Here is a 25,431-nt window from a genome sequence, read left to right on the forward strand (position 1 = left end):
CCAGATCCTGGAGGACCTTGGAGGCTATTGTGATGCCCTTGGCCTTTTCTTTTATTGAGATGGGGAGCCATGACCCAAGTTACATTATTATTATTATTATTTTTAGACAGAGTCTCACTCTGTCACCCAGGCTGGAGTGCAGTGGCACGATCTCAGCTCACTGCAACCTCCGCCTCCTCGATTCAAACTATTCTCCTGCCTTAGCCTCCCAAGTAGCTAGGACTATAGGCATGCGCCACCACGCCCAGCTAATTTTTGTATTTTTAGTAGAGATGGGGTTTCTCCATGTTGCCCAGGCTGATCGCGAATTCCTAACCTCAAGTGATCCGCCCGCCTCAGCCTCCCAAAGTGCTGGGATTACAGACATGAGCCACCGTGCCCGGCCCCAAGTTACATTTTGAAAGAATCACTCTGGGTACTGAGTTTAGACTGGATTATAGGAGTGACAAAAACAGGGGCAGAGATGCCAATTAGGAAGCTGCTGCCATAAGCTAAATGAGAGAGGTTGTTCCGTACACTGCTAGTTCCAGGCCTTCCCTGACTAGCACTCATTTCCTGACCCAAGCAACTCAGACCTGTCCTTGACAGTTGGGTTAGATGCTTCTAAGGGTTACCTAAGTGCTCAAGTCAGAGTCGGAGCTTGCCACATGAATCCTAAGCTGAGTCCTAAACCAGAGAGAATATAGGAGAAATTTTAAAATGAAGGCCCCTAAGACCAGAACAAATAACCTGGGGCAGTCTATAAGGGAGTGGCCAGACTGCTACAAGGAGTCACAGTGAGGTACATTATAAGGAGAGTCTTCAAAGTGAGGGTGTGCTGTTCACTTCCCAGGTCCCCTCGCAGTGCTTGGGATTCCTGGACAAAATTACTGCTCCTTTTAGTTTTGCAGATAAAGACACTGTATCAGGGAACAATGTTAGAGTGAACCTGGAAAATCTTTTAGGGATTTTCCTAAATTATATCAACAAAATTATATCAATTGAAAGATGTAGTGAGAGGTAAAAATCGTCTGTGAATATCATCAAAACCAAGGAAATTCCAGACAAAGCCTGTGGAAATACTCCAGGGCTCAATAGAACCTTCTTGATTCCCAGTAATTAAAAATGCTAAGAAGTCTCCATATAGGTATATAATTATAAATCTGTTAGTAAACATATTCCATTAAAGGGGATACCCCTTTTAACACAACATAGAACACAGAAAAGTGTGAAAATTAATTTTATCTTAAACACTTTAGGAAAAAGCTCCTAACTCTGGTTGTCAGGGGGAGAGTGCAAAGAGAAGAGGAACTTTCATTATCTACATTATACAGCTGACCCTTGAACAACATGGGTTTGAACTTTGCAGGCCCATCCCGTTTATACGTGAAGACAATGAAAATGAAGACCTTTATGATGATCTACTTCCACTTAACTAAGAGTAAATGTATTTTCTCTTCCTTATGATTTTCTTAATAACATTTTTTTCCCTAGCTTACTTTATTATAAGAACACAGTATACAATACATATAACATACAATCAGTAAGGCTTCCAACCAACAGTAGGCTATTAGAAGTTAAGTTTTGGAGGAGTCAAAAGTTATACATGGATTTTCTTTTCTTTGTGTGTGTGTGTGTGTGTGTGTGTGTGTGTGTGTGTGTGTGTTTTATTTATTCTCAGTCTTAAAGTCGTAACTTTAGGGCAGTGATGAAAATAAAGCAATGCTCTGAACACTAGAATCTAGAAGTAACTAATAAGCCCTAATGATCCTACTGCCTTTAAGGGTCTTCAAGTTCCACATGTTTGAAGAAGGAAATTTATGTATTGAAATCATTCTAGAGAAGGCAAGGAAAGCGTGGGAAATCCTACCAAGTTACTCTGGAGAAAGACAGCTGCCTCCAAATATTCACATATTTCCCTCTTGATGAAATTGATGGAATGCTTCTTGATATTCTTAGTGTCTCATCCAGTACCTGGTCCATATTGAATGAATTGAGCCCTTAATGAGATGTCACTCAGGTGCCAGCCTTCAAGAATATCAAAATGAATCAGAAATTTTCAGCTCTCAAGAGCTCAGAGTTATATACGGATTTTCAACTGCATGGGGGCCCAGTGCCCTTAATCCCCATGTTGTTCAAGAGTCAACTGTAGCCGGGCGCAGTGGCTCACGCCTGTAATCCCAGCACTTTGGGAGGCTGAGGCGGGCGGATCACAAGGTCAGGAGATCAAGACCATCCTGGCTAACACGGTGAAACCCCATCTCTACTAAAAATACAAAATTTAGCCGGGCGTGGTGGCAGGCGCCTGTAGTCCCAGCTGCTGGGGAGGCTGAGGCAGGAGAATGGTGTGAACCCGGGAGGCGGAGCGTGCAGCGAGCCGAGATTGCGCCACTGCACTCCAGCCTGGGTGACAGAGCAAGACTCCGTCTCAAAACAACAACAACAACAAAAAATAGAGTCAACTGTATATTTCCACAATGTTTCATTTTACTTACAGTAAGCCTATAATTTTATTAATTAATTAATAGTATCAATTTTGAGGCATTGAAAAAGCAATAAGATATTTACAAAAGAAATAATGCGCTGAGGAGCTAACCACTCAAAAGAGCCCTTGTGTAAATATTTTTGAAAAGTAAAGAGATGTAATAATGTGAATAACTAAATGCTGTTTTATGTGTATTGTGAGGGACATATTTTTATGTATAAGGGTTTGCTGGGTTTTTTGCAATATCAGCAGAGCCTACCTTCTTAAACAATAAAGGGCAAGTGAATTATCAAAAAAACTCTAAGGAAAACTACTGAAGAGTGGCCAGGCACAGTGGCTCATGCCTGTAATCCCAGCACCTTGGGAGGCCGACACAGGAAGATCACTTGAGCCCAGGAGTTCAAGACCAGCCTGGGCAACATAGGCAGATCCGTCTCTACAAAAAGTTTAAACATTAGCTGGGTGTGGAGGCGTGCACCTGTAGTCCCAAATACTTGGGAGGCTGAGGCAAGAAGATCACTTGAGCCCGGGAGGTCCAGGCTGCAGTGAGTTGTGATAGCCACTGCACTCTGCCTGGGCAACAGAGTGAGACCCTGTCTAAAAATAATAATAAAAAAAAGAGAGAGAGAAGAAAAGACTACTGAAGAGCAATTCGATTTCATTCTCTGGCTATTGTTACAAAAAAAAGGTAAACAGCTAGCAGTATTCAGTGAGTTAAGGGCAATCTTGTTCAGCATCAAAGCGGCCAGACAGCTTCCTGCAGCCCTATCATTATTATCTCTCATGTCTGAGGCATTTAGTCTCAGGTCTGCTTACAGGGCTTAAGGCTAAAAAAAGGAAGTTAGCACATGGCCTCTTTTATTATTGGATTCTGCCATGGTAAGTTTTAGAGTGGTGAGAAGGACTATGTACTATATTACATGGGCTAGAATTAGTAGACATAAAGGGATACAGTTAGGGTGGACCAGTTGTCTGAGCTTTGAATTCCTTTGCTTTTTTTATTTTTCTGCTGCCTTAATGTAATCTAAATACAATTTGTTTCAAAATATCTAATCACAGATTTTTCCCAGTTCTGTTCTACTCTTATTTTTGGCATACACATACAAGTATAAACAGCTTCTGTTAACCAATTAAAACTACACAATTTTCAGTAAGAATACCAAGAAAGTACAAGAGCCACAATCAAAAAGCGTTTTAAAAACTTCACTTACCACTGGATTTAATTTCACGGACATAATTACTGGGGAACCAGCCTGTTCTCCCATTTAATGTGCCTTCCCACCAGCCTCCTTCTTCAACTCGAGTGACGTAAATGATGTCCCCCTTGCAAACTGACAGTTCATCCTCATTAGTCTGCTTAAAGTTGAATCTTGCTTTTACTATCAACTGATGACTTCCATTTTCCGTCATCTCCTAGAGAAACAAAAGCCACACCAGATTAAGCACTCATCTAAATAAGGCAGGGGTAGAAATGATATGGATTTAGGCAAATAAAGTGGAGGAAGCCAAGACAAAACCCCAGATCCATCTCAGTCCTGAGTTTTTAACTTAGGAATCCATGAATGGGTCTCAGAGGGATTAATAAATCCCTCAAAACAGTACGTAAGCTTTGGCATTTGTGAGAATCTGTATTTTGAAGTGGGTCATAGCTTTCATTTTTCTCTCCACACCCCTCCCCATTATCTAAAGATTATCTATTTAACTAAGCCAGATAACAAAGTAGAGTGATAAGCTATTCCACCCTGGATAAGCTATTCCACCCTGCCTCTACTCAACACACAAACAGTCCACATAATTATATAACCAAGATGTACTAACCTACCCTCCATAAAATCTGCCTCCCATCTCCTAATTACTAAGGATATCTTAATTTGGCTAAGACTTATTTATATGCAAAGATCAAATAACCCATAGTTGCCTAAGTCAGGAATTCTTTTTTCCATTTTTTTATTTTTATAGATTTAGGGGGTACAACTGCAGTTTTATTACATGGATATATTAAGTCAGGAATTCTTAATCTGTCATGTATAAACTGGACTTCCTTTTTGAGGGTCACAGACCCTTTAGAGAATCTGATAAGCACAACATATTTTTGTCTAAATAAGTTCATACACATGGGCTTTTGTATACAATTTGAGAGGGTACCAGGGGTGTAGAGCCATAGTGTTCATCAGCCTTTCAAAGGGATCTGTGATCCAAAAAAGTTAAGAACCACATGCTCAAGTGCTTTGGAAGTAATAGGTCATAATGTCTTACTGCAAGTGGGTGGCTTTTGACAGGAAATAAAGGTTTCACCCAAAGAGCAGAAGATGAGGCATTTCCTCCCAAATAAAAGCTCCCAATAAGAGCAAGTGAAAAGGCAACTGGGAGATCCCAATATAGAAGCTCATCATAGACTGAAATTTAAAATCAAGCCTTCCTCATTAGGAATGGAAAGAGAAAAATAAAAATGGCAATAATAATGAGGATACTAATCAATATTTATTGATTGCCTACTATGTGTCAGGCACTATTTAGTTCTAATAAAACAAGGGATAGGGAAATTAACAGCAAACTGCCATCAGAAAGTAGCCATAATGACTTCCATTTGCATAGCATTCTCAGTTAAGTGACTTGCCTAATTCTCGTAAGGGACAGAGCTGGAGCTTCAATCCGGATTTTTGCCCCACCACATGCCTTTGATTTGCTCCTTCGGGCCAGCCTGAATTGGTGCTTGGTTTATAATTAGTTTTCTCAGTGATGCCCAAAACAAACCGGATGGCTGTCTCACCACATATGGAGATGCAACCAGGATATCAATCTAATTTTATGGATTTTAAAACAGACGGAGAACTGGGGACTATACTTACCACTGTCTTTGACTGCCTTTGCAGCCCTGAAACTGTGCTAGAAACTGCTCCCTGTGGGTTTGTCTGAGAAGTATTAGCAGCACTAAGAGAAGAGGAACGTCCACATGGTCTTTCTGATAGCTGATCTGTGAAAAGAGGAAAAGGTATGTTAAAGGAACCACTCAGATCAGAAAAACATCTACCACATAACATTATCTTTCTCAGGATACTATCAGAGGCATCCTGGCTGTAATTCTAACTGTTATCATTATGAACATGCCAAGTGTATTTCAATCCCCCTTCCCTTTTTGGTGGCCAACTTCCTGTTCTTAACCTTACTGGCCATCGTGCTCCAGTAGAATGAAAAACAGCGACAGAACCACATTTTCTCTTAACCATTTCCCTACAACTCTTCCCTCCTGAACCAGTTGCAACAGTATGCCCTGTTATCCAAGGCAGAACTATATTGGGTACCAAACAGCTGTTTGTGGCTCTTATTACTTTGAAATATTTCAAATTTCTCTCTTTGTTTTTTGGCCCATAACTCAGTGGCTCATTTCTTACTCACACGTAACAATATGTGTGGCATATATGATGTAAAATCTCCCTGATGTGTGTGGGGCAGGGTGGAGAATGAGAGTGAAAGAGAAGATGTGTTTGGGAAAGATGCAATCTTGATACTAGAATAATTTTTTTAACAATCAGATTCAAGAGTCTTCTCTTCCTTGAAACCTTGTGAAATTCGACCAGGCCAGAGCTGAGCTGGATGTTTTCAGTTTGTTGAGAGTATACAAAAGAGAGGAGCTGGCTTCTTGACAAATTTCAATAAGGGTTCTTTTCCTCTCCATTTATTTTTAAAAGATATAAACTGCAAAAGTCTAAAGCCCAAACATTCCCTAGGCGACAAGCTCAGTATCCAAGTAATTTCCTTGATGCTGTGGGTTTTAACTTTCACCTCCTTGTATTTTATAAATATCTGTGGCAAGGGAAGAGACTGTAAAACTTGCTAGGAGAGTTTGGCAAAGGAACGTATAATTTGTGTGGCATAATGTTAGAATTACACGATCCTCCCTGACTAGAACTGGATAGTTGTCATGTGTGTTAAATATAGTTACTTGAATTAGCCGTACTTTCAGCTATACGCCTTGCAATAGCTCAAAAGCATTTTTTTTTTCCAAATAGCAAAAGAACAACTTTGGAGAAGTATTTTTACTTGTATTGCTATTATATACAGCTCTTTTGACAAAAACTATAATTACTCGATAGCTTCCTAGATGCTCTAACCTATTTGGCACTTGATTATATTGTCTGCTCTTGTCCTCTAATTGTTTCACGTGGGTAAGTTGAGTCTCCTTAAATAGACAGTAATTTTCTCAAAGGCAGGGACCATAGCTTTGACATTTTTTGTAGCACCTGGTGATGCTGGGCACACAACCTCTTGACTCTCCAACAGTTTGAGCAGCAAGCCTCGTGCTTGGGCATAAGGGCTCTGTAGTCATTCAGATGTGGGTCTGAATCCCAACTCAGTGACTAACTTTCTAGTTGGGCAACTGTTGGCCTGACTTTCCTTATCTGTAATATGGACCTAATAATAATAATACCTACCCCCAGTGTTGTTTCAAGGATTGGATGAGATCACCTGTGGCTCTTATGACAGCCTAGATCCAGGGCAAGAGCTCAAAGCATTTTAAGTATGATTATTACTCTTCAGCTGTTGGTAAAATATACCAGGGAAGGAGTGAAGCTACATTCTAAGTGTATCATCATTTTCTTCACATTTACTAGCATTTATATTTAATACCTCTAGTGTGGTAGGTGTTAAACATTTAAATAAAAGATATTATTTTCACTCCCTATGACCCCAAGATTTCATTTTTGGTGCAAAGCTACTGAGGGGTTCCTTTACATGGACAAAGGCATACGTAAAACAATGAGAAAAATATGTCTCTAGTGGGGAAAGGGAAGTGACGGCTGTATTTTGTAAACTCTATGAAAAAGGGAACTGGTCTTTCCTTTTTCTTCTCTGTTTTGTTATACTCAGTTGGCGATTCAGAGCTTTGAATGGAATAGTTTCTTAGTTCTTATCATTATATTAAGGGTATTAGAATAACATCTATGATAGGTATATTTTAAATCCTAAGCCATGAAAAATTCAAGCATTTGACATTTGTTGGGGTGTATTTGGGGGAGCAAGGGGAAAATTTGCATCAAGAGAACAATCCTGGCCAGAGTTGGCTCCTAGGGTAATCACAAACACATGGATTAAAAAATGTCACCCAGAACATATAAATCACAAGCCCAGCTTACCTTCTGTTGCTTTGTTGACAGCTAAAAGAGTACTCAGTACCTTGGAGAAATTGACCCCTGAATAAAGGTCATCAGGATCAAATACCTATGAGAAAGGAAAATTGAAACCGTAAGACACTACAAGTATTCAACTCAACAAACAAAACTATCAAAAGGCCACTTCCTCCAGCTCTCCGGAAAAAAAAAAAAAAAAGTGTAGAAGCCAAGACACAAACCTCCGTATACCTTTGGGAGAAACGAGAGCAGCAGCTGAGCTGCCTAATGACATGTGGCAGGCCATCAGTGAGTCAAAGCAAAGCAGTAATGGGAAATGAGAGCCAAGCTGAGAAGGCAGCGCCCACCAGGAAGTGAACAGTGCATACTCAGACCCACTCTTCTGGCCTGAATGTATCAATAGTTTCAGCCCAGTTACAGGAAGCTCATATGCATGGGTTACAATTAATGCCCATCACCTACATAATGTCCTCGACAGTCCACAAATAAGGAGGTGGAGCCTTTTTGACATGGTTGCATCTGTACAGTTTATTAGCTGTGCCTAGTTGAGTCACTGTCAAAAGTGCCTTTTTCTCTGCTCTCCTTCCTCCCAACTGCCACCCGCTGCATCCCAACTGCCTAGGATCCCAATTCCATGTTGCCCAAACTTTCTGCCCAGGTCTGCCTTTTGCTCCCAGCTTCAGTTCCGTTTCTGCTGTTTGACCTTGCCCCTCTCAGCTCATCATGAATTCAAGTATTTGCCTGCCTGGGCCTATGGGCTCTTCCTGGCCTTAGATGACTTTCCCAAATATGATCTCTGGCCTGTCTGATACTACTCAACTCTTGGCAAAAAACACATTAAGTAAATACATTTCACTTTACCAGTCAACTGTCAATCTGATATGCTATTGTCCCCAGTGAAGATACCAATCAGATGTTGTTTTCAATACAATTTACCTGTTACCTTTGAAATGTAGTCAGTGTGTTAAAATATATTGAGTCTCAAATATGTATATTTGAAATTAGAAGTGTTCTCATGCACAGGTACAATCTATTAATTTGCCAGCCAACAATGTAAGTATGCATATCTGAAGGTAACCAGATGCCCACCTTCTGGATGGAAATGCCCCTTCTAAAAGCATTTTGTTCCAGGATGTCTAGAAGTCTCTTAAAGAAAACAGATTGCATCATTTTTTCCCCAAATATGGTGATGGAAATAAAATGTACCTTTTCATATGGGACATGATTGGTAATGGGCATAGGATTTTAAAGGGTCTGTCTTCCCATTAGGTAGAGCCATTTGTTCCATTTTTAATCTGCATATTTTCTGGGAACCATATCAAGACAAATTTCTATCTTTTTTGTACATGTTCTTGAAAACCTATAATCTGTTTTTAGAGTGAAAATATATAATATCAATTTTTCACGTTTTGGGGGGTCAATAAAGATACATGCAAATGCAAACCTACACAAGTCTGCCTATTCTAGGATTCACTGCTTTATTCATTTAATCAATGAATATTTTGCATTCAAAGTTAAAATGACCAAAAAGCACAGATGCATCTAAAAATGAGGCATTAATATATTTCTGGTAAAAGAGTAATGCTAATATTACTAAAGAGTTAAACAACAACACATTCCAAATATATTTCTGAATGCTACAATATAAAATTCAAACTTTTCCAGAAATACATTGACAAGAGTTCTGTTTTAGTCTGTCAAAGCCTGGATGAACAAGAGGCAATAGACTAGAGAGAGTGTCTAGTATCTCCAGGGATTTCAGACTTATTGAGTCTCCCTTAGAACTGATCAACTGGGAAAATGTTAATGACATGTATGCCAAAATAGTAGCAAAGCAAAAAAATTCACTTGTTTTTAGCTCATCAGTCCTAATGGGAGTGTGCATGTGTGTGTGCATGTGGATACATGTTTTGGGTGGGTGTGGTAGAGATGAGTAGATCTAAAATAATAAGCAGAAGTTAAATATTAGCAGAATAAGGCATGAGAGCAAAAGTTGTGATAAAAAAAACCTCTCCCTCTGGTTTTAGTTGTTCCTTATCCAGGGTTATTAAATGCCTATACATGGCAACACTGGTATTATTCACTTGTACAAGTACTTGACTGATTTTGAAAATAAATAAACTGATCAGAAAATGAAATGTGCATCAAGAAGAGTCATTGCATCTGCTTGAGGGAAGTTTCCTGAACTGTACTCGGTTCTCTTTTGAGAAAACCCCAATATACTCAAGTTTATCCATGGACACTGTTCTTCTTGCTGCAAGCCTATTCTGAGGCACTAGAAACTACAGAGGAAGGAGTTGGAAGAAGCCTCTGGGAACTGCTAGAGAAAGCAATGCCTAAGTATTATTATTTCAGAGTAGCTGGAGAATCAGATACAACCACAAACACCCTTCACCACACTATACCTTCTAAGTCCTAAATTGAATGATATTGAAAATTCCACCCTAGATCTTTCTTCCATGCACTTCAGAGAGCTCCCCTATGAAAATGGAAATATTATCTGGAGGGATCACAACATTTTCAGCCACTATCAGTTATTTATGTCTTAGTGGAAATGAGCAGTGTGAGACCAAGTTTAGAGATGATGATGTGGAGAAAGACTAAGGGCTCTCGTCCCCAAATAGGAGAAAGCAAAGGAGAATTCCCCAATGTAGAGAGGGTGTGAAAAGAACAAGGAAAGGTAGATTACAGTACAGACCACTTTTCTAGGACTAATCCCACTCATTTATACATCCAAAATAGAGAACCAATTCTCTTTTCTGTCTGCAAAGCACTGGAACTTGTTAAAAAGGTAATGTAAATTCGCACATTTATGCTGTACGTAATTTTCCAAAGTCATTTTCAATGAAATTTTTCAAAGTCAAAGTCAAATCATGGCAAAGTCATGATGATACTCATCTTCTAGTACCCTGTGCAAGCCTCACTAGTCTGTTCAGTGTCTCTGGTTTGTGACTGAGTCCCAGATTAGCTGAACTTTCTTTATACCTATTTTGGTGCACAAAAAGCCAGTTAGTTCCAGTTAGATCCGTGAAGGTCAGATGAACAGCAGGATTCCCTCCCTCCATTCATCTTACCACTACTGTGACTCAGACAAGAAAAAAGTACTACTTCTTAGAATACTGCTAGATGGTGTCAAGGTATCATTCCTGCAATCAGATGATGCAATGTTCAAATCTAACAACAATAAAAACATTTACTCTAACCAATAGGACAGAAAGGGATTAAACTTTATTAAAGATATTTTAAGTATTTACATATAGCCAACCTAAGTTGCATTCCTACATCAGTAGATGAAATCAAACTTTTTTTTTTTTTGAGGCAGAGTCTCGCTGTATCCCCCAGGCTGCAGTGCAGTGGCATGATCTCAGCTCACTGCAACCTCCACCTCCCAGGTTCAAGCAATTCTCCTGCTTCAGCCTCTCAAGTAGCTGGGATTACAGGGACCTGCCACCATGCCCGGCTAATTTTTGTTTGTTTGTTTGTTTTTGTTTTTGTTTTTGTATTTTTAGTAGAAATGGGGTTTCACCATGTTGACCAGGCTGGTCTCAAACTCCTGACCTCAAGTGAGCCACCTACCTCGGCCTGCTAAAGTGCTGGGATTACAGGCGTGAGCCACCGTGCCCAGCCCAGACATTTAATTTTTAAATGTTTCCCCACAGCTTTTTATTCTAGATATCCCCAATGACAGCAAAACCTATTTGCAAACCACTAAACACCAGGTGTTAATTGTGAATTATTGGGGATCTGCCAATGTAAACTGCAAGAAGTTAATATTTCTATAGCATTACAAATAGAACCTTTTGGAGTAGTTCTCAGTTTCAACATGTATGCTATTTTATGACACTTTCCCTAAACTGCAAAAAGCCAGGAAGCATATGAGAAGAAACTTTCCCAACTCCCTGTTCCATTCCCTCACTTATCTTATAGCTACTGTTTACTGATTTACTGAGCTCCTGCTATGTTCCTGGCACCACACTTGGACATCACATACATATTGCTATGATCTGAATGTTTGTGCCCTTCCCCAATTCATATGTTGAAACCTAATCACCAGTATAATGGTATTTGGAGGTGGTGGCATTTAGAGGTGATTAGATCATGAGGGCATAGCTCTCATGACTGGGATTGTTGACTTTATCCAAGAGGCCCCAGAGAGCTACCTTGTCCCTTCCACCATGTAAGGACATAGAGAGAAGGTACTATCTATGAATAGGGAAGTAGGCCTTCACCAGGATACTAAATATGTCTTGGTCTTGGATTTCTGGCCTCCAGAACTATGAGAAATACACTTCCATTGTTTATAAGCTACCCGGTTTATGGCTTTTTGTTCTGGTGGTCTGAACAGACTAAGATACAAATATTTTTTTTATTTGCATTTGATTCTCCCAGCAAGCTCATGATGTCAGTACAATTATTTTCCCCATTCCACGGATGAGTAAACTAAGACTCAGAGTAATTAAGTCACAGGGCAGGAAAATGATGGAGCCAATAAAGATACACAAGAAAATGCTCTGAGGGGCACTGTAGCCCTGCATGCACACCTTATGTTTCCATGAGACATAGAGAAAAAATGAAAAAGCAATCCATGAGTCTGTATGCGAAAAGAAATCCTTTGCTTCTGTCAATACAAGTAGCATCTGTATCATCTGCATCGAGTTTGTTATAGCCTCTAAAATGATTAATTCAACTAATTGTAGCAAAGAGAAAATTTTCCATATTACAAGACTGTCTCCGCAGGGGCCTTGCCTAATTCCTGTGCTGTCCTTCCCATTTCAAGGGTCAGCCTTCACCTAGGAGGCACTTGGCCACATTTGCCAAAAGAGGGGAAAAGCTACACTAAGCTCCTCCTATTTGTTGAACCAGGTCTGCCTCGTGAGCCACGATCCATATTTGTGAGGTCCTGGTCTGGTAGGGGTCCAGCTCGTGATTACAGAACCAAGCTAAAACATCTGCGCCACGTGCAATGACACCTAGCCTCCTGATTTTCTTGACATCATGCTCTAACCACCTGAGTTAACCAGTCACAGCAGTCTAGCCACATCTTAGTTAAGAAAAGAAGGCATACCCTACCCTGGTTCAGAACTGGTCATCTTTAATGTCATGTGGTTTCAGTAACACCCAATCAACTTCTATTTAAAGGTAATTTAAGGTTGGGGGTGATTATAATAGGTTCCATTACTCAGGAGTTAAAAGTCTAATCAACTGAAAAGCAAGTGATTCATTGGGACCACAAGGACATATAGCTTATATTTCAAGCCTGTTTTTTAAAAAAGATTCCAAATGTTTAGGAACATTCCAGCTCTTCCTTGTTCTTATTGCTCTTATTGAACAAAATCTTAAATTAACTTAGCTCATCTTGAATCACATTCTCTAATTCTCACAGCTGAGCACACTGCCTCTGTTAACCCCTGAACTTTGGTGGAAATGTCATTACATAGTGCAACAGAGCAAGCAAATCTGAGCTGCTTAGTCATATTTCACTGGGTGGTACCGCTCCTGGCCCTGTGAACGTGATCTGGGATGTGTGCACATAGCTCCTACTAAAAGCAGTCACAAAGTCAGCAACAAATAATGCTCTTAGCTCAGAAATTGGATTCATTACCCACTGGTATTCCACTTACTAGAATATAGTGGATGGCATTTCTACTCTGCCTGGTTTTAAATAATAGCTGTTCCTATTTGATATGGACGAAACTTAAGGGAGCAAATCTTGCTCTCAACTTTTATTTCCTCCCTTTCTCTCCAAGATCTAATTTGTGCCTGTAGCTGAAACAACATACAGTGTATTGGAAAGAGCACTGATGTGAGAGTCAGAAGACTTTGACTCCAATCTCAGCTTTGTCACTATTGAGCAGTTGTGAGGACCTTAGGAAAGCAACACTACCTTTATGAGGCTCCATTTCCCATCTGGAAAGTGTCTTTGAGCAAAAGAGCTCAGTGAGAGGTCTTGTGGTCCATCATCTAAATAGGAGCTTTTAAAGGCAGCATCTTGGCTGGGTCCCCAAGGCCCAGAATCAGGTCTTCAGTTCCCAAGGCTCTTGAGAATGGACTCACACTAGCCAAGTTCACAAAAGGCCAATGCATAAACCAAAAGGCCAATTTCTTAATTTTTACTAAAAATAAATGAAGCACTACGAAGATTAAATACTCCCATTTTCTGGCCAGAGCACTCTCTCCCAATAGAGAAATCTCTCTGGTGAGCTAAATTATAATCAGAAATGTGTTGAGTACTACAGAATCAGAGCAAAGAGAGTCTAGGGTATTGCAGCCTAACATGCTTATAACCTGTTTACAAGCTGATTTTTCAAAATGTCATTTTTAAATGACCTATTTATAAATTCTGGCTTTATCTTGCTGCCACTGCATAGTGGCATTTGGACTGTGATCATGGACAGCTTTAACTCTCTATGTTTTCTTTTTGGCTCTGTGGATTTCTATAAAGTCACTTTACATAACTAATATGGACTCCTAGATTACTCGAACCTCATCGAATCTAGAGCCAGGAAGTTCAGCTCCATGGAGCTCCTATGACAGAAGCCAAGATCTGAGCTTGCTCCCTCACTCTTCATAAAGTCACAAATCTCATTCCCTGATGGCTACCTCAGCATCACCATAGGACTCCCATTCTTCCTTGTTAGCACTCCTATAGGGGAGAACCCCTTTCTCTATAACAGAGACTTTAGTTGAGTATTAAGTGTTCAAGTAAGAGGGGAATGAATGAAGAACAATATAGGCATCTTAGTGGGGCCAGTCACAGGATTAAATAAAGGGAGAGCAAAAGAGAACAACTGATGGCTGGGCACAATGGCTCACACCTGTAATCCCAGCACCTTGGGAGGCCGAGGTAGGTGGATCACTTGAGTCCAGGAGTTCGAGACCAGACTGGCCAGCATAGTGAAACCCATCTCTTCTAAAAATACAAAAATTAGCCAGGTGCGGTGGTGGGCACCTGTAATCCCAGCTACTCAGGAGGCTGAGGTAGAAGAATGGCTTGAATCTGGGAGGCGGAGGTTGCAGCGAGCTGAGATTGCACCACTGCACTCCAGCCTGGGCAACAGCGAAACCTCGCCTCAAAAAAAAAAAAAAAAAAAAAAGAAAGAAAGAAAGAAAAGAAAAGAAAAAAGAAGAAGGAACAACTGGTTTTGAATAATCTCACCAAAAAGAGAGTAGGCATGAAGGAAAGGGAAAAATGAAATATCTCTTGTCAATAGCCCTTGCCAAGCCAAGGACAGGAAGCAGGAGGCCTAGACTCAGCTGCCTCACAGTCAGCCAGCCATTGTGGCTTGGCGGGCTCCCACCCCTCCTCCTATGCTCCTGTCACCAGAGCCTTTGCAAAAGCACACTGGTTGCCAGTTTTGCGGGGTGGGGTGGATGGGTGATCTCTCAGCTGCTGGAGCATCTGTGTGCCAGACCTGAGGGTGTCTTCCCCAATGCCCCCACTCCCACCCCTTTAGAAACAGGGACTGACTCCCTAGTGTTCCAAATTGGAATGCGGAACACATTTTCCCAGAAACAGCATCACACCTGCCACTTAGCCTCTGTGAGTTCTATAGTTCAGCCACATTAAGTATTCAACAGGCTGTTGTGGGCCAGCCAGAAAACATAATCACCGTGTTGAGCCTTGTTTCTATGGGAAAATGTTTTCTGTGTCCCTAATAATCACTTAAAAATGAACTTTTGGAAAATAATTTGTTTTTACATTGAAGAGTGGCCAGACGTGTTCCCAAATCAATGTCCAACATCCTTTATGCTTTTTCCTTGTCCCTTCACATAAAAGATGAACAAATGCCCTAGACATTCAGGGTACTATTTATTTTAGAACTCTTAGTGATGAGAGAATCAAGGTAAATATATGAAGTCTGTGAGAATACCCTCAGAAATTTCAGTAGTCAGCAGCTCCTCCCTGCCTGTTTAACAATCCAGGCAGTTAGAGAGGAGCCTCACCTATGGAGAGAAGGCTCCCTTGGTCCCTGCTTTCCTAGCAGCTACTAAGATTTAGGGTAGGAGCCCCAGAGCCCACCAGAATTTACAGCAGAGACTGGTGGTAAATAGCCCCACACAAAGACTAGGGAGAAACGAGGGCCATGAAACAAAAGAGCCACTGCTAGTCGCTTTCAGCAGCAGCCGTTCCAGTAGTATCACCTGTTGCTATCCATAATGTCCTCACTGACCTACCTTCATGTTTCTTTTTTCCAAACAGCTACAGCTTTATAGTCTGTAGAGATGTTGTAAATTTAAGCTGTCAGTGGTCTATCAGTCCAATATTCTTTATTCATTATGCAGGTGCTGAGATTAGTCCTGAATTTCCTATTAAAAGGTAGGCTCTTTGAAGTCCACATTCCCCCACAGACCTGGCCCCAATATTCAACATACACGAAATACTTGATAAATAACCATTCATTGGTTGATTGACAGGATGCTCTGTCAGAGAGACTTATAAAGGTAAATTATGCCTAGAACGTAAGCCCCATGATGTCAATTTTTTTTTTCACTTCTGGATCCTCAGTGTCTAGAAGAGTGCCTGTCACGCAGTAGGCACTCAATAGATATTTGGTTAATTAATGAGAGTTTAGCTGTTCTCATCAATAGATGATTAATCATACTCGAAGAAAAAGTATTGCAGAAAGTATAATACACTCAGAAAGAGATATCACTTAGGAAAGAAAAAAAACAATCTCCACGCAATTTTCCAGGAAACATGTAACATCTAAAATTAGATGTACCTGTGCTCATCAGCAAAATTAAGCTCTGTGACCACCAGGTGACCAAAGGTGCTTCAGACTCTATGGTTGTTAATTTTTTAAGTTGTGTGCTGAGTGTGGGCAACATCTGCAATTGCTTGCCTGTCCCAAGTAATAGAGGTTCCTCTAAATGCCATCACAAAGCACCATGACCTCATTATCATAGAGAAGAGAAGCTGCAAAGAACTGTGGGATTTTACTGCTTTTTCTGGAATTGGTTATATTTTCAACCGTTTTTGTTGTAAAACTGAATAAATGGCAAACACTACAAGCCACCCTCCCCTGTTCAAGCCTATGCTCTAAAACTAGCTCCAACTCACAGCCAGAGCACAATGGGACATGGCAAAGCAACTCACCAGCAGCAAGAAGGGGTAACGTGCAATTGGAAAGACTACAATTCACATGCCCAAAATCCTCCTAACACCTGCTAAACTTGGAGGAAAGGATGCTGTGCCAAAGTTATTATTATTTTCTCTCTTTACTTAGAGATTACCTTCAGCCATTCATTTGGCAAAGACTTTTGGCTCTTTCCATTTATATATCTGTGTGATTCACTTTTTCAAAAGTATGTCATTTTCAGAGACACTCATCAATGCCTAACAGACATAAATTAATTAGTGAATCCTGCTCCAACTTACTCCAAACAGGATTTGCACTTAGGAAACAATCCAAACACTGTTAGGTGGGCATTCAGGAGCTCAGATCTCACAGACATCCGAAATGGTGCTTTTAGTTAGCACTCATGTCTCTCAAAACACAGCAAAGGCATCCAATAAAAAGCCTAATATAACCCAAGATCAAGTCCACCCTCTTCAGACTAGCATTCAAATTACTTCTCAAGGCCAGGCGCAGTGGTTCATGTCTGTAGTCCCAGCACTTTGGAAGGCTGAGGTGGGCTAATCACTTGAGGTCAGGAGTTTAAGGCCAGCCTGGCCAACATGGCTGTCTCTACTAAAAATACAAAAATTAACCGGATGTGGTGGCACACGCCTGTAATCCCAGCTAGTGGGGAGGCTGAGGCAGGACAATCGCTTGAAACCAGGAGGCGGAGGTTGCAGTGAGTTGAGATCGTGCCACTAGCCTCGGCAATCTAGCCTGTCACACTCTAGCCTGTTGCACTCTAGCCTGGGTGACAGAGCAAGATGCCATCTCAAAAAATAGTAATAATAAATAAATTTAAAATAATTTCTTCTCAAGCATCTCTAAGGTAGACCTTAGCAGGCCCATCGTTTCTCACCATCATCTCCTTATATGCTCCAGAATCTTCTTTCTTCACTGTGCCTCTCTCTGACATTTATACTTCTCCTTCAGAAAGTTCCCTCAATCATCTGAATGCTAGCTATCCTTCAGGGCCCAATCCAAATCACTCCCTTCCATGGTGTTTTCCCCAAACACTATGCCTCAGTACACAACAGGCTTCCCTATTTCTGAATTCCTCTTGCATTTAGGCTCTAGATTCTGGAACCACTAACTTGGACACCTAACCATACACTGCTAAATGCTGTTAAATTCCACTCTTTCACACATACATGCTGCCTCTGTCCAATAGGCAGGAGCCCACAGTGCCAGGCATGGTGCTCACTTTACAGACATTGGACAAGTTCTTGCTAAGTGTCAGTTTTCTCTCCCAATCTAAAATTCAAACAGGTATTTCTTCCACCAGAAGCACCTGCCCTTTGGGCATGCCTTTCCGAGAAGGAAAGAGAGGAGGAAAAGGCAAATTTTTTTAAGTAGAATTTGATAAATCAAGGCTCATATATTTTCCATCACCTGCTAAAAATAAATTCTTTTTTTTTTTTTTTTTTTTTTTGAGACAGAGTCTCGCTCTGTCGCCCAGGCTGGGGTGCAGTGGCGCCATCTCGGCTCACTGCAAGCTCCGCCTCCCGGGCTCACGCCATTCTCCTGCCTCAGCCTCCCGAGTAGCTGGGACTACAGGCACGTGCCACCACGCCCGGCTAATTTTTTTGTATTTTTAGTAGAGACGAGGTCTCACCGTGTTAGCCAGGATGGTCTGGATCTCCTGACCTCGTGATCCGCCCGCCTCGGCCTCCGAAAGTGCTGGGATTAACAGGCGTGAGCCACTGTGCCCGGCCAAAAATAAATTATTATTTTTTTAAGAATATGATTTTAAAATGCTGACAAAGCATTTAACTCACCAAAAAGAAATGAAGTTACTGCCTGAGATCACTTTGGAGAAAATCACAGTTAGAGAATCCTCACATGAAGAGCTCACACCTTGAAAGCCCAGTGAAAGCAAGAGAGTTTCGGTAATAGAAGAAATAAGAAGTAGCCTAGAGACTGGAAAAGTAGAAAAGGCTTCCATATGACATCACAGGAGCTAGTAGCTCACACCTTTAATTTTCTTTTTTTTAATTTTTAAAAAACTTGAAACAAGTACCCTAGCTTGGCATAAAGTAATGTTATCTTAGGGGAAACCCAGCTTTCTTTCTGTCCTCATTTTTACCCATTAAAGAGTAATTTTTATGAATAAAAGTCAACTCCTGACCATCTACATGTAGACTCTTAAATACACAAGCTATCTAAAATGAAATTTTAGAAGTTCATTTCCATTCAAATACCCATTCATTATCCATTCAACAAATATTTGTTGAACACCTGGTGTCTATGCCAGGCAGTAATACATAAATTTGTTTTAAGATGAAAAATAAAAAGAACCCTATATAAAATCTGGCAAATGAAGTCACCCACAGGTACATTAGCCCTAAAACCATTTTCTATTCTGTTGTCTCTACTTGAAGGTGATTTTTTAATCTCGAATCAAGATTTCCCCCAATACACAACACACTCCCAAATACCAGTCCTTCTTCAGAGAATGCAAAGTGGTTATACAAACAGTGTAAACGCTTATTTCCACTATCACAATGTATATTCTCACAAAAAAGTTGTTAAACTTCTTTTGTTAGTGAAAGACTGCAGTCTCCTGATTTGCATACATTTCTCAGAAATTATTAGTACATACCTCTCTTTTGCTGGAGACCTCCTCATGAAGAACATACAAATTAGTGTTCAGGCCTGCTTCACAGGCAGGGCTTTTCATAAATGATGGTAAGAGTTTGACACCTTAAAGATGCCTCTTAAGGCTGGCGCGGTGGCTCACACCTGTAATCCCAGCACTTTGGGAGGCCGAGGGGGGCGGGTCACTTGAGATCAAGAGTTCAAGACCAGCCTGAGCGACATAGTGAAACTAAAAATACAAAAAATTAGCCGGGCACAGTGGCACGTGACTGTAATCCCAGCTACTTGGGAGGCTGAGGCAGGAGAATCGCTTGAACCAAAGAGGCAGAGGTTACAGTAAGCCAAAATCGCACCACTGCACTCCAGCCTGGGTAACAGAGCAAGACTCTGTCAAAAAAAAAAAAAAAAAAAAAAAGCCTCTTAAAATAATGTCCATGCTTCCAAGAAGTAGGGAAACATCTTTGTTATTGTTGAGGGTGAGACAAGTCCTTAATAATAGTTTCACTTGCTGCTTTGCAAACTGCTGCATTTTATCTCACCTTAATTTAATTCCTTCTTTTCCCTGTTGCCCTATTCACTCGCTCAATTGACATGTCTGATCTCTGGAATAATATTCAAGTCCCCAAGAAAGTATAAAGCTTGGATTTTACCAGATTTGCCTAAGTAGAACTTAATTAGGAAGGTAAATCTTCTGCCAGAAGTCCAATAGAAATGATACGTGACTACATGCTGTTTTGGATGATCCACATCTCTAAGCCCATACATCTCTTTGTGTGATAAGGCCCAGTTTGCCAGGGTATGACAAAGCCTGGAGCTAATCGGACAGATATCTAGTGTCATAGGTCTTTCTTCCAGCTGACAGCAGAGGAAGTGCCATTGCCCATGTTGAAATGCAGATACAGAGTAGCTTCTGGACTAAGTGGACATAAACAACCCCCTCTAAAAAACTGGTAAAGGGAGGGCCCTAAGAAACTGGCAAGTGCCTTCACACTTCCTCATTTGCAATTCAAAGGACCAACTCTGCATTTCCTCTTGGTACTAACCCCAAATGTCATCACCAATCGCTCTGCATACCTTATGCTGTGCTGGCAACATCACATCACCTCTCAGACTGATCCTTGAGGGCCACCTCAATGATAACAATAAGACCAAGTGAGAATGGGGCTGGAGTAGGGGATAGCTGGCCAAGATTGTGTGGTTTGAATAAAGAGGTATATTGTGTTCTGTTGTCCCCAGAAACAGCCTGGATTACAGTCAACATTAAAACCAAATTAGAGTGAGTTAGATTTAAAACAAGATAATTTATATCTCCAGTCAGGGAGATTCTAATTATTAATCAAATTTTCTAACAAAATGCCTTCCTTTTGGTATATGTTTGGTACATTCACCCCAATTCAGAAACAATGCCTTTCTTTTTTAGATGTTACATACTGTGTTTTTAAAATAGAAGCCATTGATTTTTATTTTCCCCCTCAACTATGCCCAATTCATCAGGTTTATTGCTTATTTCCTGAAGGCAAGAGGTTTTTGGCAATCATCACCAAAAATAAAAGACCATTCATTGTATTGTTTAACTTAACTTAAACGATCATCTTGCTTTGGGGTGTATTTTAAAATTTCAAGCTATTTTAATTTTAAAATAAATATGTCTGTTTTAAAAGACAAAAATTAAACTAGTTCATCCAGGTAAACATGAGCAACTGAAAATAGTCTTTTCTCACATTCTTCTAGTTTATGCATAGACTAGAAAAGAATGAAAAGATCTGATTTTTCAATACCCAGAGGAATCCATCCAAACTGTTTCTATTATTAGAACACAAAATGGTAGCTCAAGAAGTTACTGTGGTTAACAACTGAATAATTCATAGTCTCTGAAGAATTCAGTTGCTTTGTCTTCTCCAGTTCCTCTTTACAACTGGATCCCCAAATATATTTCTAGTCCTGAGCTGTTATAAAAGAAACCATACACAAATTGTTTTCAGCAGTTAAAAATTGACCATGCTAAGCATTGAGAACAACAGCAAGACAATAAGCTAGGGAAAGAACAAGAACTCTTACAAGGAGTTCCTAAAACTCTTCAGATTGCATATATATTGTCTGAAACTGTAGTTAAAAATTCCAATCTCTGTTCCATGGATATCACTGGGCTGCAATATCACAGAAATTTAAACTGTCTTTATGTAGCCTTCCAAATAAAATATAAAAAACCAATTAAATATAATATCTAAATTATTTTAAACATATTTCAACACACTGTAATCTAAATTTGAATTATTTTCTATGATGAAAAGCACAGAGACTTAAACTCAGAAACGAAAGCACTTTAATAGTGAGTGAAAGATGCTAATAATGTTGAAGGATTAATTTCTGCTGTTAAGCATGGAGAACAGAGGCCAAGTCTGACATCACTATTCATCTAAGACGCCCAGAAATATTCAACTTTGTTTTGCCTTCTAGAGATGTGTTAAGTATTAGAAAATATGTGAGGATTTTACCTCTGACTTTATTTTTAAAAACATTTTGCCAAAAACAAGTGGTCTCTGCCGAATAGAGCATAGAACTGAGAGAGAAAATGGCTGGATTTTTTTTTCCTATTTCAAGTTTTAGCCCTGTCTAAATTGCAAATGTAACTAGTAAAACCTCAGAACCCTTGGAAAGCCCACAGTTTACCCTTCCATTTTTTTTCTTTTTTTTTTTTTTGAAACGGAGTTTCACTCTTGTCGCCTAGGCTGGAGTGCAATGGCATGATCTCAGGATATCAGCTCACTGCAACCTCCGCCTCCCGGGTTCAACCGATTCTCCCACCTCAGCCTCCTGAGTAGCTGGGATTACAGGCACCCGCCATCATGCTCAGCTAATTTTGGTACTTTTGTGGAGATGGGGTTTCACCATGTTGGCCAGGCTGGTCTTGAACTCCTGACCTCAGGTGACCCTCCCGCCTCGGCCTCCCAAAGTGCTGGGATTACAGGCATATGCCACCATGCCAGCCTGCCCTTCCAATTTTTTTAAATGTTAAATTTTCAAAAGGAAATCTTTCTAAAAATCAATGACTCACTTCTTAAACAGAGTTAGCGTACCATAACTGAACTAAGTGAACTTTTTTTAAAATAATGCAATGTTTTTTATCTAATATATCCCAGAACACTGATCTACTGGGATATATTAAAATTCCAATTAGGAACTAGCTTTTATTGAGAGTTCACTCAGTGCCAAGGACGGTGCTAAGTGCTTTACTTGCTTTCTTTCATTTAACCCTAGGAAGAGGCATATACTTTTTTTTTTTTTTAACCAGAGTCTCTCTCTGTCGTCCAGACTCCAGTGCAGTGGCACAATCTTGGCTCACTGCAACCTCCACCTCCCAGGTTCAAGCGATTCTCCTGCCTCAGCCTCCCAAGTAGCAGCAATTACAGGCTTGCGCCACGATGCCTGGCTAATTTTTGTATTTTTAGTAGAAATGGGGTTTCATCATGTTGGTCAGGCTGGTCTTGAACTCCTGACCTCAAGTGATCCGCCTGCCTCAGCCTCCCAAAGTGCTAGGATTATAGGCATGAGCCACTGTGCCCAGCCAGAAGCATATACTTAATAAGTGGTATTACTACTACCTCCTAGGAGGTTAGCATATACCTAATAAGTGGCCAACCAGGTCAGTCCATGTCCAAAGCTCAAGCTCATAGTCCCTGCACTGGTATACAACTTCTCAAGAAAAAAAAGGCTGCCCTAACCAGGAATCAAACCCAGACCAAGGCAGGAAAAGGAACATATTCTAGCGACTAGACCACACAGCATGCCTGACACCACATCAAAAGTCCCCAGAGAGTTATGTGTTTGGGGGTCTGCTTTTTATAGTTTTTCTGTCTCCTTTGCTGACATGCTGTTGATTTCAGTTATTCCACGTTGTACATAGATATATAGAGTTTCTGCCATTGCCAGTGTACCTAATCTAGAGCAGCCCCTCATTTCCCTTTATCACAACTTTCTATTTAGATGCTATTTTCCAGTTTACAATGTGTTTTCACATACCTTACCTCATCTCATTTAATCTGCTATTTCTAATCAGTTTCAGGGTGAGCAACCAGATTACCCATAATGCTAACATGCTGAGATAAGTAAAAGCAATTAGGCTTTGAGCGAGGGCCTGAGGCAGTGTCCTATGAATAAAGTACATAATTCTTAGTGCAAAGATGGGATGTCTCCTTTGCAGCCCAGATCTTCTCTGAGTACTCAGTCATTCTATCAATCTTTCATCTAACAAACCCTTCCTAAGCACTTGCTCTGTGCCATGTCCTGTACTGGGTGCTAGGGTTATAAAGATGATCACGGCCGGGCACGGTGGCTTACGCCTGTAATCCTAGCAGTTTGGGAGGCCAAGTCGGGTGGATCACTTGAGGTCAGGAGTTCAAGACCAGCCTGGCCAATATGGTGAAACCCCATCTCTATGAAAAATACAAAAATTAGCCAGGCGTGGTGGTATGCACCTGTAATCCCACCTACTCAGGAAGCTGAGGCAAAAGAATCGCTTGTACCTAGGAGGCAGAGGTTGCAGTGAGCAGAGATCGCACCACTGCACTCCAGCCTGGGCAACAGAGCGAGACTCTGTCTCAAAATAAATAAAGAAATAAAATAAAGAAGATCAGGCTCCAGTTCCTACCTTTGAAAAGTTCTGAGACTAGCAGATGTGTTCACAAAAAAAACAAAGCAAGGGTGGACGAGCAGTATAAAGGTAGCTTGGCACAAGGGATTATGGGAAAATGAGTGTAAGCTGCCCAGTTTTGCTGAGAAGACTGTCCAGAAGATTCCAGGCTGAGAAGAAAGTTGGTATCTCCTTCTGTATGGTTCTCAGCTTAGTGGCAGACAGTTGAGGTCACTAGGTTGCTGAACGCTGGATAAACCAGGGAAATGGTTCTCAACTCTGGATACACATTAGAATCACTTGCAGAGCTTTCAAAAAAAAAATCACGAGGTTTGTCTGATTTGGGAAATGGCTGGACAGTACCTACTAAAGCTGAACACATGCAGACCCTATGACGTAGCAGTGACACTGTAATGCATAAACCCAACAGAAATGGGTGTATATATTCTCCAGGAGACACTCACGAGGATCTTCATAGCAGCATTGTTCACAGCAAACAAAAACTGGAAACAATGTAGATGTCCATCAACAAGTGAATAGAAAAACAAAACATGGTATATCCATACAATGAAATATTATACAGCAAGAAAAAAGTGAACCACTACTACCTGCAACAACACGGGTGACTTGTACAAATATTATGCTGAGTGAAAGAAACCTCATACAAACAAGTACATACTGTATGAGTCCGCTCATATAGAGTACCAAAACAGGTGGGAAGGCAGGGAATCTACTACGATAGTGGTGGATAGTCATGATAGTAGTGCCCCTTGGTGAGGCATAGTGACTGGGAAGGGGCACGAGGATAGCTTCTGGGCACCAATCCTGTTCTGTTTCTTAATAAGGGTGCAGACTGTATGAGTGCGTCAGTTTGCGAAGATTCACCAAACTATATACTTAGGATTTGTGCAATTTCCCGAATGTAAATATAAAGTTGATTTAAGCATTTTTTTAAAAAAGGAATACCAGTGGCTGGGCCTCATTGCGGACCAATTAACTCAAAATCTCTGGGTTATAAGACTCCAAAGTTTGTATTTTTAAAAAGTATCCCAAGTGACTCCAATGTACAGCCATGTCTGAAAACAAAGGAGCTAGGTGTTCCTGTATTTATCAATAGCTTTGGGGGCAACAGCAGCCTAGCACAAGGCAAAGGGAATGAGTTCTGGAGTCAGGTACATCAGTGATTACATTCTGGTTCTTCTTTGCACTGGCAGTGTGAGGCATCAGTCTGGATCATCTCCAAACCTTGGTTTCCACCAGGGTATAATGAGTACAATGCCACCTACCTCCCAGGAGTGTTGCAAGGGCTAAATATGATAATAGATTTAAAGCACCTAGCATAGTGCCTGGAACATAGGAGGTGCCTGAGAAATGGTAGATACTCAACTCCTTTTCCTCCTTTGCATCTACGGTCCTAAGCACAGTGATAAACAGATTGCTATAAAAGAACAAAACTCATACTCTTCAATTTCCTCTCCTGAATGAGTTTCT

General features: G+C 40.6%; 1 protein-coding gene across 7 annotated transcripts in view; it reads right to left on the minus strand.

Moving 5' to 3' along the window:
- Positions 1-25,431, minus strand: part of ARHGEF6 (Rac/Cdc42 guanine nucleotide exchange factor 6) — a 118,040-nt gene that overhangs the window by 76,451 nt on the left and 16,158 nt on the right. For all 7 annotated transcript variants that reach the window (XM_004064939.4, XM_063703344.1, XM_063703343.1 and 4 more), the window contains 3 exons: positions 7,600-7,684; positions 5,314-5,438; positions 3,676-3,877 (listed from right to left, as the gene is read on the minus strand). In XM_004064939.4, coding sequence (XP_004064987.1) covers positions 3,676-3,877; positions 5,314-5,438; positions 7,600-7,684 — 412 coding nt within the window. The remainder of the gene's footprint in view (positions 1-3,675; positions 3,878-5,313; positions 5,439-7,599; positions 7,685-25,431) is intronic.

The sequence above is a fragment of the Gorilla gorilla genome, chromosome X (genome assembly GCF_029281585.2).
Source record: "Gorilla gorilla gorilla isolate KB3781 chromosome X, NHGRI_mGorGor1-v2.1_pri, whole genome shotgun sequence".
In the NCBI taxonomy this organism is placed as follows: Eukaryota; Metazoa; Chordata; class Mammalia; order Primates; family Hominidae; genus Gorilla; species Gorilla gorilla.